This window comes from Crocodylus siamensis, chromosome 13 (assembly GCF_052110815.1).
Source record: "Crocodylus siamensis isolate JL-2025a chromosome 13, ASM5211081v1, whole genome shotgun sequence".
NCBI lineage: Eukaryota > Metazoa > Chordata > Crocodylia > Crocodylidae > Crocodylus > Crocodylus siamensis.
Window position 1 is genome coordinate 641,419 of NC_143407.1, and position 19,646 is coordinate 661,064.

Genomic DNA, 19,646 nt, shown 5'->3' on the forward strand with positions numbered 1-19,646 from the left:
ACCAACAAGACGGGGTTCAGGTACTTGTGAGATGGGTCTCAGAGCTCTGCCCGCCGTGGGGCTGCTTCACACTTTGCCTTGTGGACCTGGTGGTTTGCTTCAGAGCCAGGACTGCACGGTGGGAACCTGACGATGTTCACAAAAGCCATCATGGAGCCACGGCTGGGAAGAAGCGGGTCTGGACACATTTTAGAGCGTGGCACCCTGCAGAAGCCCAGAACAGATGCCAGGTCGGACAGCTTGGGCAAGCCCGCGTGTACTTGGACTATGGGAGTCTCACAGGCCTCACGCTTCACAGAGCCATCTCCACTGCAGGCATCCGGAAAACACTCCTCCGGATACCCGACACCTATGTTACGCGACACGTGTCTCGCTACGCCGTAGACGGGCGGCGCCTGGCCTGAACCCCCAGCTAGCATGGTGGCACTTGAGACCGTGACTCAAAGATGGTAGCACTATCAACACCTGCTCTGCCTGCTGGGCTACTGCACTAACAGGGAAGAAGATTTGTTGCCTCCTTGAGCCATAAAATATCCTGTGAATGCCGCTTTCTCCAAGCTGACAGAACTCGCAAGCGTTCCAAATAACTCACGTGGATTCTCCCATCCTTGATGGCAGGCCCGTCCTCAGCAAGCCGCAGGATGAATAAACCCATGTTGTACTCCTTTCCGCCACGGAGACTGAATCCAAAGCCCCGAGGGCCTCTCTCCAGCTCTACTGGATAACAGCCAAGGCTCTGCTTAGGGAAGCGGATAAACAAGATGGAGGTGTGGGCTGAGGAAGGCTGTGAATAGATTTTAACTTCAGCTTTGTTGGAAAACATGGCCGAGTTTCCTTAGGCTTTAAGGAGAAGCAGTTCAGAAGGCCAAAGAAGCCTTTCCACCTGCGCCTGCCAGATGAGGTTTAATACAAAACGGTGCAGGGTGGGTTTCATTCAGGGTAATATGCCATGAAATTTGAAGGCAGCGCAGCTCACATGTGATTAGGTGCGTGTGGGGGGCAGAGGAGGCAGAACCCGGTCAAAATCGGAGAAGCACTTTCCTTGCGCTGTTTCTTAGCTACACATCAATTTTTAGACAGGGAAGGTCTATGGGTTTGTGCAGTCGCCCAGACTCACGGGCATGTGCTCATTACAGCTGGAATGATCAGTCACGTCTTTAGAGCACATGTGTAACAGGTGACATTAGAGCAGGTCGCTGTAGCAGCGGTACCTCCTTCCTGCTCGACATGGGCCTAGCCAGCACGTCCATCAGCAGGATCTCTCCTCTGCAACAGACTGGTAGCTGTCTATGCCAGGGAGCGCATCCGATGCCCCTGGCATACAGACAGCAGCAGGCTGAATGCTACGGCCACGAAACAGGGCAATGCAGCACCACGGAGATACCCTGCTCACTCCTGAACCAGAAGTGGCACAGGCTGCAGCAGTGCAGGGCACTGCCATGACTAATTAGCTTGCAGAGAAGCAGCTGACTAATTAGCTGGGGCAGCACCACGCTGAGTGCAGATGCCGGCTCCGGGCTCTGAGCAAGCACAGCTGCATGGCAGGCAGAGCCGCTCGTTCGGAGCCTGCCCAGCGCCTTTGTGGAGTGCTGCATTACGCTGTGCAGCCTGCCCCTGCCTGAGCTCCCTCAGGTTGCACGTGGCTAGCTCCTGGCCCCCACGGTGGTGCCTTACCTGGGAATGCCGGCTGCCCACCACTGAGGGAATACCTGCGTCAGGCTGGGCCAAGTGCTTGTGCTCTGGCCAGGAGACCTTGCAGGTGCCAGACGCTTCCTTCCCGGTATCGCCCTCGGTGGCTCCCCTGCACGACAGAGGAGCAGAGACTTGGTCACATCACGCTCACCTGGACACGGAGTCCTCTGAGGGCTAGACTCCATGTGCCCCATCTAGACATGGCTGAAGGGGCTGCCCTCTGCACCAGGATGGGGGCTGCCTGCAGGCCAACGCGCCTTCTGCCCGACCCGCTTGTGCATGCAGGCCTCCAATGGGGACATGGACTGGAGGGTCCCACCAGTCAGCTCCTCTGCTCGCACTCAGATCCTGGTGCCCCGAGCACCTTGGTGCTGTGTACCTGTCTGCGGTCGCAGGGTTGGGCTGTGCTGGTCCCAGGGCTCGGTGCTGCAGCGCGGGGCTCTGCCTGGCCGAGTTGGTTCCTGAGGGGGGACCACGATGCTCTAACAAAGCAAAAAGATTCCCAGTTAGAGGGGCCGGCATGGGGCAGTGAACAGCACAAGAGGATTAGCCAGGAGGCTGGGCTGATCGGACTCTCCTGCTTGCCAGCTGCCTGTGACACGGAGGCAGGCAGCTCCGTGGAGAACAACGTGGCTTCACCGGGGAGAGCTGGGTTCAAGTCACAATGATGTTACCAGTACAAGCCTCGATGCAGGGTCCTGCCCAATGCGAAGCACAGTGGGTGGGGGCAGATGGTCAATCCCCCTCCACTTAGATGCACACAGTGTGAAAACAAGGTACCCGGGCACTGAAAGAGCAGCACCGTGTACCATACCTGCAACCCCCTTAGCTAGAAATCTGGAATGAACTTCTCCAGCAGTCCGAAAACCAGGTCTCCAGTGGGGAGTCATTCAGCAGTTCCAGGCCCATTTGCCCAGAGGTGCGGGGCTGTCGCCATTCTGGGTAATCACGCATTACAAGACAGGAGCGAGCATGCGCATTTGAGGGAACAGATCCCCTGGCTTCCCCACTGCAGACAGGGCAATTAGACTGTCTCTCCCGGCTGTGCCAGGCCCTGCAGAGCTCATCACAGGACTGCCTGGCCTTATTGCCATGACATGCCTCAGAGAGGTTTTTTCTGCAAAGACAAATGCCAGCATTTGCTCCTGGTTTTCAGCCAGAGTTTTAATTAATAAGCACAGGTAGGAAAAGGCCTTCTGTCTGTACACACTGCACTCTCCCTGATCAGCCCGCGCTGCTGCTTATGACGTGACAAAGGCTGACAGATCCCTGCTTTTGTGAAAATGTTCGAGAACATCTTTTGGAGCACGAAGCAGAGTTCGTTTTCTGAGAATTAAAGCAAATTTTGGAACAAAGGATGAAGAGCAAAGATCAGGCGTTTGCAAAAGCCAGAGGGAAGGAGAGGAGCCAACAGGGTTACGTGGCTGGATTTCCACTGCCACTCTAGAGAGCTCACGCAGCAGATGATGCCCTGGGGAATGGCAGGATCCATCTGGGCTGCACTGCTCCTGGCTACACAGGTGCTTTGCTCCCTGGGACGGTATTACCCTCCATCCCCTCCGTGTTCTCTTCGGCGCCAATGACCGGCAGCAGCCCGCGGATGACCGGGTTCTGCGTGGCCCAGCCAGCCCCTGGGCACAAATGACCCGGAGGTGGGATGGAGCCGTGCCAGCTGACCCCCTCTCCAGGGGAGGTGCTGCTGCGGAGGCTGTGCTACCTGGCGCTGGGCGAGCTGGAGGCAGCGACTGCCTCACTCCGCAGCTGCTGCTGGCTGTGCTGCATTCCTCAAGCCCAAACCAGTGATTATTTTAAAAACTGTAATTTACTCTCATTTACGAGCAACAAGGATTTCTGCACCGCCGCCAAACATTACGTAAGTCTCCACGTACCAAACATTCACACTTCAGCTCTGCCAAACCACGTGGTTTATCAGGGTGACCCCTCGGGCCTGCTTTTGTCATCTGGCCTGGACATCTCTCTCTGGACAAGTCCCATCCGGGTCCATGTTTTACCCCTAAGGTAAACCCCCTAAGACTGAGGACTGAAGAAAAACCGAGATCATTGTTTCTACAGGCTGCAGGCACGTGCGGAAGAGCAAGGGGCTGGGGAAGGGGATTACATTCAAACACTGATGGCAGAGACCAGGGACAAGGTTGGCAAAATCACAAAGCAATGGACTCTGGTGCAACCCCAGCTGCAATGTCAAAAGCAGTTAAGAGCGTCATCCTGGGCGACTGCTTTGAGGCGCATCCCTCTGCTCTGAAATGAATTCGATTTGATAAATGTGAAAATCTCCACTGAAAAATAATGGATTTTATAAATATAAAAAGCCTCTCTGCTTCAAGCACTAACGAACAGGTAAATTAAGCCTTTGATATTCTGTATTACAGGCCAAGATAGCACGTTAAATATTTGCAATGAATATGGAATGAGAGAGAATCATCCACTGGCTTTATCTACGCGCTGGCTTTAGGTATGTATTATTTAAAGTGGGGAGAGCCATCTTTCTGGCAAAATAACGATAGCAGGTTTAATTAAATCCACACGCAGCAATCCAGAAAAAAGCAAGGGTAAGCAGGCTGGAAGCAGCCATTTTTCTTCAGCTGATTGGACGTTACATATTCATGGGGAGCTGTTTGTGTGGGGACAATCCTGCAGGGAGCGTGCAGCTTCAGGGGAGCTCAACGAGCAAACGCGGCCTCTGAAGATGGAGCTGCGGAGTTGCATACGTTCACTCTGCTGCCGAGAGGCTTCAGCCGCCATGCCTGCGGATGCGCTACCAGCTAGGCAGAGAACTTGGGACAGAAGCTTCCTGGTGGGACAGGAGCGCTTTCATCCGCACGCTAAGGAGAACCAAGAGCTACGCCAAGTTCTCTCAGGCCCTGGAAATGCACGACCAGGTGCCTCTGCACGTTGCCGCACAGCCAGGAGGCAGCACGGGTTGCGGGCGACGGGGTCTCAGGGCTGGATCCAGCTGGGCTTCGGAGGCTTTGGCTTCCGGCTGGCAGCAGGGCTGTCGAGGCGCAGCTGTCCCACCTGCCAGCGATGCCTCGCGTGGCAGGCCTGCCCAGCCATCCTCGCTGCCCGCTCGTTCGGGACAAGGGGTCCCGCCTGTGGTGGTGACGCATCTACAATGCCAAAACCATCACCGACTTCCTCAGGGGCAGCTGCTTCTCCCTGACTCCAGGCACAGGGGAAGCCCGGGCTGGGCGGGAGTGGGCCGCCTCCTGCCTCTGCTGTGCTCAGAGGCTCCTTCTGTCCAAGACATGGGGCCCCACGATGCCTGCGCCTCGTCTCTGCGGCAAAACCTGCCCTCTGCTTTGCGCAGTCTGGGGGAAAGAAGGGCAAACAGAGGAGCTTCGCCTGGCTCCTTCCTGCCTCCCAGCTTTGGCCCGTCTGCAGAGCCTCTGTCTAAGTTTCCTAGCTTGAAAAAGGCACAAGCCAGACCAGGGATGTTTGCACACCATCTACAGGGGGACTTTGGGGTCAGTGTGAGCCTACTCGCGCTGCTGCGCCACGCAGCCGCGTGGGTCTTACCTTCCTCAGCCACCACCGTCAGTGTGACCACGTTGCCTGCGTCCTTGATGAGCTGCACGATGCTGTCATGGGAGAGCTCTACAATTGACTGGCCGTTCACTGCGGAGATGCGGTCTCCCACTTTCAGCTTCCCACACTGATCAGCCGGGCTCCCTTCAATGACACGCCCGATCTTGTGAGGAATCACTGGAGACCAAGAACAGGCCCGTTAGCAGTGTCAGAACATGTGCTGCTCTCAGCAGCTTAGGAACCATGTATTTTAAGTGTCACAAAACACAGACGGCTCCATAGCTGTCCTGAATCCATGCAGTCCCTGCCCTGGAGGGCTCCCAAGCTGCAAATAACTAGCTATGCTAAGCCAGGGCTAATGGGAATAAGTCTACCCCACGATACGACAGGAAAGCACATAAGCAGGAAAGCGTCTGGAGGAAGGGGAAAATAGGGCTTGGAGCAACACTGGGGACTAGGGAGACAGACGGGGCGACGTGAAGCCCCACCGGTCCTCTTCCAAAGCAGGCCACCCACCACAGTGCTGCACAACACTCCTTAGGCCTGGCCTTTTGGCAATAAATTTAAGGGTTATGAAGTGCCGGTAATGAAGGTAAAGTTTCCTGCCAAGCCTCCTTGAACTTGCAGCAGGTGTGAAATCGCAGGCCATACGGCTCTACAATTGCCCTCTGCCAGGCGATGCTGATAAGCAGCTACTGCTGCTGTTGGCAGCAAACCCGTCTCTGGCTATCAGCAGGCAGTCACCGTGGAAAACCGTGACAGGCCCAGTGCCACACTCAGCCAACAGCACAAGCTACCAAAGCAGAAGGGTTTTAAAATGGTACTCTCAGCTGCACTCAACCTCCACAGCAAGACAAGCCCGCCTGGGTGACAGTCAGATTTATCAGCTGCTGGGCCCTGGTCACGTTTAGGGGACACCACTGCCACGGCCTGTTCGCACAGAACTGGTAACTGGACCAGCCAAGATTTAGAGGATTGCCGTGAGCAGCTAACGACTCCCTTGCTACCGATTTGTCTTTTTGTGGTTTTTGAGTGCCTGGTCCTTCTAGCGAAGCAGCGCAAATCAACGTCAGAAGCACGTGCGCTGCTAAAACGCCTGGTATGGCAAGTCCCCCCGCTAAAAGAGAACAGGTGTCACCAAGCCAATCTGGGTGTCCAACAGACCCACCGAGCGTCCCAGGGCTAATGCGGCAGTCTTACAATCGAACAAGCACGTGCTCGAGCGTTACCACTGGAACGAAGGCTGCCGCCTCTGACCGGGACGCGGCCTGCGTGGGCACGTGCCTTGCGCCCCGTGCCTCATTCCGTGCTCACGGAGGGAGGCGGCCGCTATGAAAAGCTTTGATTTTCATTGTCAAACATATGGCCTAGGTCTTCCAACCCACATGCTACCACAGCCCGGCTCTGAAGAGAGGTCTTTGCTTCCTCCTGGGGTCACGGCACCTCAGCACTAAAGCTCCGCAGCATTTCCCAGAGTCATTCATTTGTACAGCGCTGTGCAACCCCTCTTCTACACACAGGGAACTGAAGCACAAGGGGACTAGGCTATAACGTCTCCTCCTTCTGGCCCCCAGTTCATGGCATCCAGGACCTGTTTTTTTTCCAAAGTGCTCAGGATTATACCGCACTCCCCATTTAAATGCACAGCTTCCAGTGACTCCATTTGCAGATAGAGGCCAGGCAGCAAGGTGCGCAGGTCTGCGGCCAGCTGTGAAAGCTGGTTTGAAGTCTCTTGCCTGGTGCTGTGTAGGAGCCCCATGGCAGAGGCAGAGAGAAACTCAATTCTCTTGGCCAGCGCTCTACCATCTCAACCTTTACCTTTATCTCCCTGCCTGCAGGGAGAGATTCTGCAACCTCGAGGACGCACAAGTCCTTTCTCACCCCGACAATGGAAAAGGACCGGTTACAATGGACGAGTGCTCCAGGCAACAACTGACCAGGGCGGTTACGGTGTTTTAAAAACACCGACGGCTAAAAATATGAGAAGTGCCTATGGAACGGCCCCGCTCAGCCCCCTGGCTTTTTGCAGGTGTCACTGTGAGGGAGAGCTCTGAAGGAGGCGGCCAGGCGCCTCCTCAAGAAAGGCAGCTTGTGCACCCGGAATGGTGCGAGCACAACCAGTTCTTGCACAAACGCATGTGCTGGGACATCCTGAAGTGTGCTGCTAAGGAGGAAAGCATCAAGAGGGCCTGGATTAGCTGAATGCTGGAGCTGGTGCCCCGGGCAGGATACAGGTGGAGGTGCAGTATAGACTGAGAGGAAGAGGGGTGTAGGCAGAGGTTTACAGGACCATGAGGATACCTTGGTGTCCTGCAAGCCCCACTGTACTGTGCCGCACCTACAGCCTTCTGAGACACGTACTGGCCCCGAGGCAATGGCCACTTTCAAGGGACTGCCCAGACATGGCCCTTTCAGGAATGATGCAACAAACCCGGTGTGCCGTGCCTGGATGGCCAGATGCTGGGACACGCGTGATGAAGTACAGCCCACCTCTAATCCCCGGGCGTCTCTGCTGCTGTAGCAGGCGGTAACAACCAGAGGCTTCCCAGCAGGGTGATGCTAGGACATGCCCAGCTACACAGAGCATCTGCACTCTGCAAACTCCCATCCACATGGTTGTTCCCCCTCACTGTGGCTTGGGCACCAGCTTCACACAAACTAGCCGTCTCTGACCATCCCCTGGTACAAACCCCACAAGCACAGAGCCAGCAGAGCCCAGGAAATGCATTAACCATGCAGAACCACGACAGCCTTGCCCTGGCGCACAAGAGCTGCTTTTATGCCTAAATGAAAGCACGGAAAGGAAGGAGATCACATCTGCAGAGGAATGACTAAGAATTTAGGCATTAGGGTTCTCCGAGGAGACCTGTTCTGCCATATGCAAGATGATAGTTTCTGCCTTGCTTTGAAGTACTGAAGCGTGGTGTGGAGGGAGGAAGATACAGAGCTAGCTTGGTACAGCCACGGGAAATCCAGAGGCATGAATGACTTGCTCTCCCACGATACTCACAGCACCATGCCTCTCTCCATCAGCAGAAGAAAATAAAGCATTCAGAAGCCAGCGCTTCTGGAGCTGGGCATGCGAGGGCCGTGCCTGGCGTAGCCAGATGTGTGGGCATGTGGGCCAGGGCTCCAGCTCTGCACGTAACTGCACTGAACTATTCTTCTTAGTTTCGTGACAGACATGCAGCCACAACCACCCGAGAGCCTGCATCTCCTTGAAGTTCCAGCCAGGCCTCCTCCAAGCTGCTCACGCTTCCTCTGAGGCCAAAGCAGTAGGAAGGACAAGAGGAAGCAGGAAATAAAGGACACGGGAGATGGTACTAAGGGGCTCAGTCCTTGCAGTCTCTTTCCCGCAGTTGAATAAAGCAACGTACAGGCACCGGAAAGAGTAAGCCGAAAGGTGGGGGTGTGTGTGTGTGGGGGGGGGGGGCAAGGAAAGGCTGCTGAATACATCAACTGAGCATCCCATTCTTCAAAGCACAGAGCTTCTCTTCTCCAGCAACCGGCCAGTAGCTGAACCACTCGCACTGGCCTGCACCAGTTGTCCAAAACTCACTGCCTTCCACTGCTCCCGTTTCCAGGTGAGGCTGTCCCAAATCCTGGCTTTCCGTCACTGCTCTCCTCATGAACCGCTTCCTGAAATCCCACGTGTGCATCCAAAGCACCACGGGGCCTCCCGCAACCTTCTTTATTACCACTGCTCTTCCCAGCTTGCTTTGTTGGAAGGGCAGACGAGGAATAGGGAGAGGCGTGCAACATTAAATACTCAGCAAGATTATCAGCTGGCATTTCAAGGCACGACAGCAAGTCCCAAACCTTTGAGAGCTGTCACCAGATTGAGATTAAATTACCATTCAGCTTGTAATTAAGGAGCTAACAATCGCTTGTTACCTGCTCGACAAGAGCGGACACGGATGCTCTTTAGCTTTTACCTCCATATTAAGGTTTAATTACATTTTCTTTCATCTCTTCTCCCATCGTGTAAAGATCTATGTTTTTAATACTGTTTATGCACACAAGAGGTATCTGTGGAGGAAAAATGCTACATGGCTATTACGGAATTACCTGGCATAAATATTCCAGCTTTGCATCAATGCCGTGGGTTCATTTTAAATGGTGACAGGAAAGTCCCTGTGTGCGGCACACTGATGTACCAATGCTGCTTATTTACAAGCCTGAGAAGCAGCCCAGGACTGCTACCCAAGCCACCCCAAGGTTGAAATAGGGCTTCAATTATCTTCTGCTGTTCCCCATGAAGACTACTGCAAGCTGCAACAGCAAGTGACTGGAGGAATTTCAAGCTGGGTTTCCGACAAGAACGCTCTGTGTGATACAGTGGCAGGATTATGCAGGTAGAGTTCCTCCAATTTTTTAATAACTGCATTTCCCCAATATTATCTGGCTGACTAGGCAGCATAAGACCAACCTATCGAGCTGCTTTTCCAACACAGGGCACAATCACCCGCACGGCATCAGAAGGCGACAGCTCCGGTCTCGAGCGTTACCACAGCAACCGCTTTTCTGAAACGGAAGTCGGCGTCCCTGCGCACCGACCCAGCCCCGCCGCGGTAACGCGCGGCTCCGCAGGCTCTCGCCCCGTCACAGCTACCGGGACAGGCAGCTTTCCACCACGCCTGTTCTGAACTTCGTTAAACAACAGGCACGGTCCCGTCAGGGCCCAGACTTCACCCCCGCTCCAGACGAGCATCGTGTAGACTCAGCAGAACGACTGCAGAAGGGGTTGCTGAGACACAGCTTCACTTGTGCTCTGCTGCTTTTAACCGCATTATAAAATGAAGCAAAGAGAAGGTAGAGCGAAAGGACTGGGCCAAAAGGGGAGAGGTCCCTTTGCGCTCATGCACATGTGAAAAGACAGCGACACCTGAGCCCCGGGCGAGCCTGCCAAGCTGGCTAACGGTGCTTCTGCATCACCCGGGACAGCACTGCTGAGAGCCCCCCACTCCCTCAGACTGAGGAGACCCCCTCCGTCTCTCCAGATCTCACTAGCGGGATCCGTCCCAGTCAGCGGCTGCAGTCCTGCTGAGCTGTGACTACCCGGTATCAGCTGCGTGTGGCGTGCGAGAGGCTGGCACTGCTGTCGACAGAGGACACGTTTAACCCTCTCTGCTTGCACAGCCCTGGGACGCCGGCGGCTGTGCTGACGCAGGGGGCAGAACACGCCTGATGCTGCAGAACGGGCATCTCTTTGCAAGGCCCCTGGGGCGAGGGGCTGCAGACTCTGCCATTAGCTGGGCTGGATTTCGGAGGCTCCCCTCAAATCGCTGCTCTCACTCATTTCTGCTTACAATGTGCCCTCTTGTTTTCGCTTTTAACCTGGACTGCTCTGCTTTGCTTCTTAGCACCCAGGCCTTCACCAGAACCTGGAGACCTGCTGCATCCATCACTACTGTGCTTTTAACATGTCTCTTGCCAGGGAGCCAGAACGACTCCCAGCGATAGCAGCTTTGCTACATTTCTCCGCATACAGACTGCTGAGAAAGCCAGGGTCCCCCACAGTGAGCTACTTGCCCTCAGGGAGCGAGCCGAACTAAGCTTGGGGCAGGAGATTTGCCTGTGAATTAATGTAACAGCTCACCAGCTGATCTGATCTACTGGCACCAATCTCAGGAGAGCGCTAGATCTCTGGGCATGCGTGTACACTCTCCTACATGCTTTGACCGGACGCGGGCACTTCCCGCGTTCTCAAGACTACGACCCCACAAGGATGCAGGGCACCCTTCCCTGTACTGGTTAGGAATGATTCCTCCTTCCCCCTCCGGTGCTATATAAGCACAACGTGCAACGCAGTCTACAAAGGCGAGGAAGCACATGCACTTCTGCAAGTCAGACAGACCTAGCCTTCAGCCTGCGAAGCTGTAAACAGCACGTCCTGGGTGAAACAGGTCTGCACCACGCAAGCTGCCAAACAGGGAAGATGACTGTTATCCAGAGACAGCAGAATCTCTCGAATCCATGGCCCTGAACGCCCCTGGCAGGAACCGCAAGGCAGGAACTGAGTTGAACCAGCTCCCCTGCCCCAGACAGGCCCAGTGGTGCAGACGACAATGCCACACAGGGATTGTGCTCTTACCGCCAGGAGGTGGTTTGTTTTTCGAGGTAAGGATGACAAAGCCAAAGCCTTCATTCTCCTTCCGCTGCAGCCGGACATCGTAGACCTCTGGGGATGGCCGACTTGTGATCTCCGTCCGATTCAATCGGGGGGACCCATTCTGCGTGGCGCTGGGTGGCTGCGACGACTCCTCTTCCAGCTGCTTTTCTCCTACAAAAGGAAGAGCCACGGCCAGAGGTGTGATCACGAGCACTGCCGATGGACTGGGTAACTGCAAGGAGCACAGTAACAGGCTCAGGAAGCACCTTTCTGTCTGGGACTGCACAGGCAGGTTACTACTAATGCAACCAGGCAGAGATGGCGGTGAAACTTTGGAAGACTAACCCACACATTCAGCCTGGCTGTGAGAGAAGGGCCTGCATGCGAGATGGGAGACAGCACTGCCTGCCAGCTCCACCCAGTAACCTGCACTTGCTGCCCGGAACAGGGCTGTGGTTCTACGGCACAGCTGACATCCCGGAGACTTTCCTCGCTGAGGCCTTCTCACCTCCTGGACGCATGAAGCATGAGGCCTTACAGCAGAGATCCAGCCGCAAGGCAGAGCTCTCGCAGGTCTCGCTGCAGAAAGCTGAGGGTTTATTCCAAAGGAGCCTGAAGTGTCTGGCCAGCAGCACGGCACAGCACATGCCTAAGCATCAGCTCATTAAGACCCGTTTAACGTTCTCCCCAGAAATGGGAAGTGAGGAAGGCACACAAAACACTTGCAGTCGACATGCAGATTCAGGAGGGTGTGGATACTGGGGCATAGCAGCAGCCTGACTGGAGCAACCAGCCCCTCCTGGCTTGGCTGCTTTCCTTGCTGCTTCCAGCAGCACCACAACACAGACTGGTTTCTACATGCCAGCAGCCATACAAAGGCACCTAAGCCATGCGGGAGGTATGGTGAATGAGATGGCAGGAATGCAGCGTGTCAGGGACAGGACTGGGATGTGAATTCAGGACCTTCTGGACTCCCAGACCCAGGGTCAGCCCAGGAGGGTGGCCTCTCAGGCTCTCTCATGAAGATGGGTGGCAGTCCACAGTGCCACCCGCCTTCACGAGACAGCCTGAGAGGCTGTGCTTTCCGTACTACAACGGCTATAACAGAATGACTTGGGCATCCACGGCTGACTGGTGTCAGTGACAGGCAGCAGCATCTACCATTTGGAATGGGGACTGTGGCCACGAGTGCTGGGGTTCAGCCCTAACTCTGTCACTGATGTGGCTGGTGACATCTCAGCCCATGTCAAACTTCCTGGGCCTTGGTTTCCATATCCATCCATCCCATGGCTCTTCTACTTCCTGCCGGACACACCACTGAGTTTCTTATTCATTTCTGCATTTAATGAAACAAACACCCATAATGTTGGATGCGCCGAGACCAGCGGGTTTTCCAGTGCAAGCAGAGCTCAGAACGCAGCACACCGCAATGCAGAAAGCACGTGTGTGTTGCTGCCTGAAGCTACCAGGCCCCAAATGGCCACAACACCCATTGCCCATAACGTGACTCTGGACCCTTCAGTGAAAATTACAGGCCAGCACCGCGGGGCCCTTTGCGGCCAAGGGGAACAGTTGGGTACCTCATTTACAGCCTCTTCCCACGCAGAGCCCTTCTCACTCAATTCCCCTGCTTGTCCAGGCGTGACAGTGACAGCCTGAGTTTAGAAGGTCACTGCTTCCTTCCCGCCACACTCCTCTACAGCTATGCACGGGAGCAGAAAGGCTCAGCACAAGGCATCCCAGGGCCAGGCTGCCAGACCGGCAGACGCATCGCAACTGGCGCTGCTCCCAGCACGTGCACATACCGCCAAAAAAGATCTTCCTCCGGACAGTAAGGAGCACTTGGCCGTTCCGTGCAGCACTGGTCATCAAGTCCAAGACCTGCTTGTGCGACTTCCCTTTGATGGGGACGCCATCGATGCACATGAGCTCATCTGCAGCTCGGAGTCTCCCGTCTTTCTCTGCTGCCCCCAGCGGGATGATGGCTCCAATATATATCTGGCAACAAAGCACAATCAGCACACGTGGGCTTTGAAACATGAACACAGCAGAACAGTTCAGGCTTACAGTTAATCAGGCATCTCCTAAAAACAAGGACGTTTGCAGGCCTTCCTGGGAGAGAAATGCTTTCCCCATCTAATTAATTACAGCAGAAACAGGCAGAAGCCACAACAGCTGGGATCATTTGCATGTGTAGAAATGATCATACTGTAACCGTCTGGGACATCTACCAGCCATACTTATTGTTCACCTTATTTTAAAGTTTGCTTTTATTAGTCAAATTTTAGTCATCTAATCAAGTGTCAATGCCTTGCGAGTGGGTCAAGAGCTGTCTTTGTACATTTATCTGCTAAATAATTGTCTCGCTGTTGATCCTACTCATGCACTATGTAGTTGTTATTGGTACCAAAAAAATGTGCAAATCACCAAAAGCAAACGCCTCTGTTCAATCAACACAGCAAAGACACGATCTTTGCTGAGACAGGTCAGAGGCAGGGGGAGTAAAGGCGCAGCAAAGTACCTAAGTGCCACGGTGGAAAGCCGCTTAGACGGACTCATGCACAGACCCACACACAGGTGCTGGGCACCTAAGCCTGAATTCAGACACTGGCAGCCCTCAGTCCCCTGCCCTTTCACCCCAAGCAACTACCATCTAAATGCAAAGCAGAGCAGGAGACGCAGCGTTCCGCATGCTAGAAACAGCGCTCAGCTTAAATGCAAGATCAAGAACTATTACAGCCAGCAGGTGTCTAAGGTTAAACAGCAGACAGCAGAGCCATCCCAACTCTCGCAATGCACTCGGGGCCCTGCTCAAGCTGTTACCAACACAGCTGTTGTTGCTATAGCAACGCAATGGTAAAACGCAATAAAAATGGTAAAATTGTGTATTTCTTGGAGCAAAGACACACAGCCTGCTCTTCCCGCAGTGCCAGCAGGAAAACCACCCGGCTGTGGATCATGCATGCAAACAGAGAAGGCACCTCCTTCTATCCTCCACCCAGATGACCATCTCTCAGTGCCTCTCCTGGAAGCTTCAGCACGTCTCGGACAGGAGCCATCGCTGCCATATGGCCTGGGACCAAACTCTGCCTTTTTGGGTGAATCTGCACTTGGGAAGTGAGAAATGGGGTGGGCTCCTAAAGCCAGGCGTGCTGTGAGCAGGCACCTCCTGGTCTGCTTCTGTGCTAGCCCCTGTGCCCCGAGTGTCAGGCCCTCTCGAGCAGAAGCCGCTGACTGAGCCACACTGCGACAGTGCTGGAAACCAAGGCTGGAAACCCTTGTTTCAGGGGTGACTCTGAACCCCAGCTGACTTCCTGCCTCCAGCAGAGAAACGGCCAGCTGCCATCAGGCTTTCTTCCACTCACAGAGTGGCGGTCCAAATACAAAACAGCCCCCGAAGTCCACGCACAGGGCTGGCCCCTGGCTCGCTTGTCTTCCACACACGCCACATTTTGAGCAGATGAGAAATGAGAAGCAAGTGCTTAGCTGCTGGCAGCCCAAGAGCGGGCATAGCCGGGCGGGGGGCAGGCCCCCGTGTCCCCGTAGGGAATGTGCCAGGGGCTGCGAGGAAGGGCCGCTCTGTGCCAGCCAGAGCCGCGCACCCCGGAGCTGCAAGAGGCAGGGCACGTGCGCTACTTCCCAGGCAGCACAGTGGAGACCCCGAGGGAGGGCCCCTACTGCTCACGTGCACCAGGTTAGCAGAGAAGACACCAAGGCTGCTGCTTCAATCACGAGCACGGGCGGCGCCCCTTCTCAGATGCATTTAACTTCTTGGGCTACCGAGCCCCGCCGCAAGACGTGGCAGCAGAGGCAGTGCGAGTGCCAAGGTGACTCTCCCGGGGTGGGCGGAGGGTTCCTCCAGTCACCTAGCATCCAGCTAAATTCCTGGGAAGGGTTAAGTAGCACTGCCAGAGGGCATCGGTGCTGACCCCATTAACAAACTTAGGTGCAAAGACCTGGTGCCAACATCCTCTTCTAGAGCATTCCCAGGGCAGAGCACCTACCGAAAACAAGGGCCTGGATTACGCCGCTCAGGGAGACCCTGCTGCCAGCAAGACTCCGGGCAAACGGCACAAGAGCAGGAGCCCGAGGGACGGCTGTCGACCCGCAAGAGGGCAGGCAGGCAGGCAGGCACTCAGCTGTTTCATCTCCCCCTCCCTTTGGAGTTCAGTCAGTGCGCAGCTGACGCCGTCCCGCTGCCCCGGTCTCGCACAACATACGCCAAGGACCTTCGCACCCAGTCATCTCCCTGAGACGGCAGCAGCCGGATCCAGCCCGCCCCCGTCGCTGGGACCGCGGCCCCGGAGACCTGGGGTGGACGAGCGCCAGGCGGGCACACTCCCACTAAGAACCTGCCCCGTGGAGGGCTAAGGGGTCTCCCCGCCTCACACCCGGCTGTGTTCATCCAGGGCCCCTTTCCCCTTTTACTCCCACGATTCCCGCAAGGAGAATCCCAGTCACGGTCCAGAAAGCCTCCGCATGCCGCCTTCGGCAACTGATCAGCGAACACACGGGCAGGACAATTAATCTGTGCGCCAAGTATTTTTACTGCTCACACCAGTGCAGCTGCAACACCAGTGACTCAAGCATTTCCGGCGATTTTCTCTTCATGCTAGACAATGGGGCTTTCTTCCTTTTTTTGGAGCTTGAGTCTCACAATGTCTGTTCTGGTACAGACAAGTTACCTCAGCTAAAGCCCCGCTCTCTGTGGAGGGCAGCTGCTGAACTGGCTCCTTCTCCCTCCCACAAGTCTACAAGGCTGGTCACGGCTCGAATATTCCACACGAGAAGTGACTTTGCAGCTTTTGTGGCATGGAAACACATGAGATATTGCCCCAAGTTATTGTGAACGGATGTTTTCCCTCATCATTTCCCAAGGATCACTCCAGCATGCCAATCCCTTCAGGATCCCTCAACACTGGGTCAAACCATCCTCGCCTTCCAGTCTCATAACTGGCCATCTACTGCTCATCAGCGACCCTCCGTAGCGTCTGAAGCAGCACACGCGCATCCTGGACCTGCTCAGCCCACAAGTGGCAAACCCATACCCTGCTGAGATGGGCGTGGAAATAAATAAAACCCAGCCACTAAACGGGGAGAATGCAGCTTTTCACGACTGACAGCACAGATTGACAAAGTCAAAGAAACGGGTGAGTTAATGCACTTACTGGCTGGTCAGGTCCGTCTCCTCCAAGCACCCGGAAGCCAAAACCAGATTCCTGTTTCCGAAGGAAAACATCCAAATCCTTTGTGTTTGGAGCTAAGGCAAAATAATATAAAAGTGCATAATTCGTTACATTTATTAAAAGAGGTAAATAGGGGCTTATACTTTATTTAGTCAGAGCAGTCATGCAGGCGGTCCTAAGCTGGCAGCTTTCTGTAGACACAACACGCTGATTAGAATGAAGGAGCAAGAAACAGCAAGTCCTCAGTTAAGTGCTCTTAAAACGTGTGATGAGGATGTATTAAAAACAGCTGCAAATGCCATTATTTGTTCCATTAGCATCTCACAGGGAACAAATCCCTTTCTCTCATGGTGCTTGAATCTTGGGCCAGGACTGCAGGGTGCTCTACAGTATGTCAGAAAGGCCTGTATTCAGCAAGCACTTGAACTGCCTATTTTATTACAACCTTTTAGAATGAGAACAGTTTGGAGCTGGGCAGCCCCTCAAATTAGTGCTACAAAAGCTGGGTGGAGTCCACCTCTCCTTATTTCAGACAGGGTGGGATGCAATGGAGAAGTGACTTTCTTATCATACGGTCCATTCAAATGGCATCACTTTGAATATGCTAAACTATGGATTTGCCTAGGTTTGTTTTACTGTGCTCCAGGGTTGTTGCATGATCGCTTGGTTTCAGCGGAGAAATAACGGGAATTTTTTTTAACTGTAATAGTAGTTTTGTTATGTTGCAACTGCACATAAATCTTGCCCGTAGCTGAGGTCAATTCAAATATCAGCAAAATGCTCCTTAAACTTATAAAGTATCCTAACTGGGCTGTCCTATTACTGATGCTTGTATTTGCAACATTATAAAAAAGTGCTGATAGCAAGAATGGAAATTAAACAGTCTAATAAAATCTTGATGGCAGTTACATAACACAACTAGGTAAACAGCAGCAACGCAGGCTGCAGCTTTCCTATTTCACGTATGAAATCTATTGCTGGGCAATGTGTTCGTGGGGGAGAATGTTAAAGCTATTTACACTTAAGTCAGCTCTACCGAGATGAAGCCGAGGGAGGCAGCAGTGCATCGAGTGGAGACGATGCACAGATGTGCCAGGCTGCAGGCCATCTGCCTTGAAGGAGGAAGCTGTGTTTGCTCGTACTGCATCCGCAATGTTTGGGCCTTACCCAGAACCAACCTTTTAGACGAACGCTGCCGACACCATTAGCAGCAGGTTTACAGCATTTTCATTAAATGCCCTACGTGTGGCTGAGATGCCATACTAGGGAGCACGGTAGCCTACAGGGGAAATTCACAGGCCACAAGTTCCCTGAGGACCAAGCCTCTTGGGGACGCTTCACTGACCTTCCCCTTCCAGGCTGCCGCCACAGAATCCCTCTGCTTAATGACTATAAAATCCTACTCGCAATCATTCACTGATGGGGGCACTTGAACCCCCACCATTTCCAGAGGGAGGGTTTATGTAAGATGGCACACCTGCAGGACAAATGGCTTTTGTTCATCCAGTGTACACCATTACATTGAAATACCACAGCAAAGCACTAACATATATGTGCACCTGCTTTCATTAACCGATCATCAGTCTTCAGAGTGCTGGGCTGTGATGTTAAATGAAAGGTTTAAGCAATTACTCAATCACTGGTCTTTTTATCTCCTGCTCTTCCTGAATGCACCCCGAGGTGCATCAGTGTAATGACCTGTGTCTGTACGCGGACAAGAGCAACAGACTACCAGAGCAAGGCACCTGGCAGAAAAACACCAACAGATTTTCCTTTTGTGAAAATCACCCACAGTTCCCTAACTGCTGTGCATGAGACCCCTCGAATATGCACTGCCAATATTTTTACTTAGCAAATGAAACAAAGAAAATATCCGTGTATCGCTGTGCTATTGCACGTTCCCCTATGAAGTCCATGTACTTACGCTTGTCTTCAAATATGGTCTTAGACTTTAGGTAGACTTCAGAAGGGTCTAGTTTTGGAGAGCCTGACCGTACAGCAGCGGGTGGGAAAGGCATTGGCTGCGGAACGGCATCACTGATGACTTCCAAGCTTCCCAAGTTCTCCTGCTTATCTGTCTTCTGAAACCAAAAGGAGCAGAATCCACTGTCAAGCCGAAAGTGGTGCCTGAACTGGGTTAGCAGGTGTCTACGAGCAGTACAGAGGCGAGACTCCTAGAGACAGCTGCAATGCCTGGCACACCAGAGTCATCTGCTCTGATGCAGCCCAGTGTTTTGAAGCAAGAGATCCATTCCCTACACGACAGGCCTCCGCCGCACCTGTTCAGGACCTGGAGACACAGCGGGCCGTGGCTTAGGCCCACAGCGTGAGCAAGTCTAGGTAACTTTGTGTTTCTAAACTGCCCTATAAACAAGCACTTAGTCTTCAGAATCAAGCCATGTTATTTCTAACCTGTCAGGATTGCTCTGACTCTTCCAAGTAAAAGGAAATCTCTGTGGATTCAACTCTTCATTTCCAAGGTTTATGCAGCATGACTTCAAATGCTTGCTTTGGGCTGAAACCCAGCGTGGAAAGTCCTCACGCAGCAATGTGCATGTTTAATATGAACAACACTGGAACAAATTTAGGTCTGCCCTTTTGAGAGCATAAGTAAGACCCCCCCAAGGGTTTACAAGTTTGACACTTTTTGCACGTTTATAAACCCAAGACCTTGCTCTTTTCTAACTGAATTAGCTCATGGTGCAGATTAAAGCCACTGAGCATCAGGTTTTGTCTAGGGAAGCTGTTACTGCACACGGCTGCACTGTCGTTTCCCGGGTATTTTTAGCAGGCTCACACACCGCGTGCTGGTGCAGCAGCCACGCTGACATGACTGATGCATTCTGAAGCAGCACAGCTTTAGTCAGTGAATTTTTAGCAGCTATATTTCTTCTTACAAGTCAAGATCTGCAACTTTCCACAGAATAGGCTGTTTCAAATGCGACGAGTTACCATGCTTACATTATCCCACAGCCCTGGCTTCCGCTTGGAAATACATTACCGTATTTGCTCAGTTTGACTATGGCCAAGGAAGAATTTACTCCTATTCTGAGGAAATGGACTTTGCTAAACTGCAGCGAACTGTGATGCACGCACGTTCTTCTTGAAGA

General features: G+C 53.6%; 1 protein-coding gene across 1 annotated transcript in view; it reads right to left on the bottom strand.

The window, feature by feature from the left end:
• Positions 1-19,646, bottom strand: part of MAGI3 (membrane associated guanylate kinase, WW and PDZ domain containing 3) — a 171,547-nt gene that overhangs the window by 7,409 nt on the left and 144,492 nt on the right. Inside the window, exons 12-19 of the mRNA XM_090026320.1 lie at positions 18,461-18,617; positions 16,519-16,610; positions 13,156-13,348; positions 11,333-11,521; positions 5,230-5,415; positions 2,072-2,174; positions 1,675-1,801; positions 593-739 (exon numbers count right to left, since the gene is read on the bottom strand). Coding sequence (XP_089882446.1) covers positions 593-739; positions 1,675-1,801; positions 2,072-2,174; positions 5,230-5,415; positions 11,333-11,521; positions 13,156-13,348; positions 16,519-16,610; positions 18,461-18,617 — 1,194 coding nt within the window. The remainder of the gene's footprint in view (positions 1-592; positions 740-1,674; positions 1,802-2,071; positions 2,175-5,229; positions 5,416-11,332; positions 11,522-13,155; positions 13,349-16,518; positions 16,611-18,460; positions 18,618-19,646) is intronic.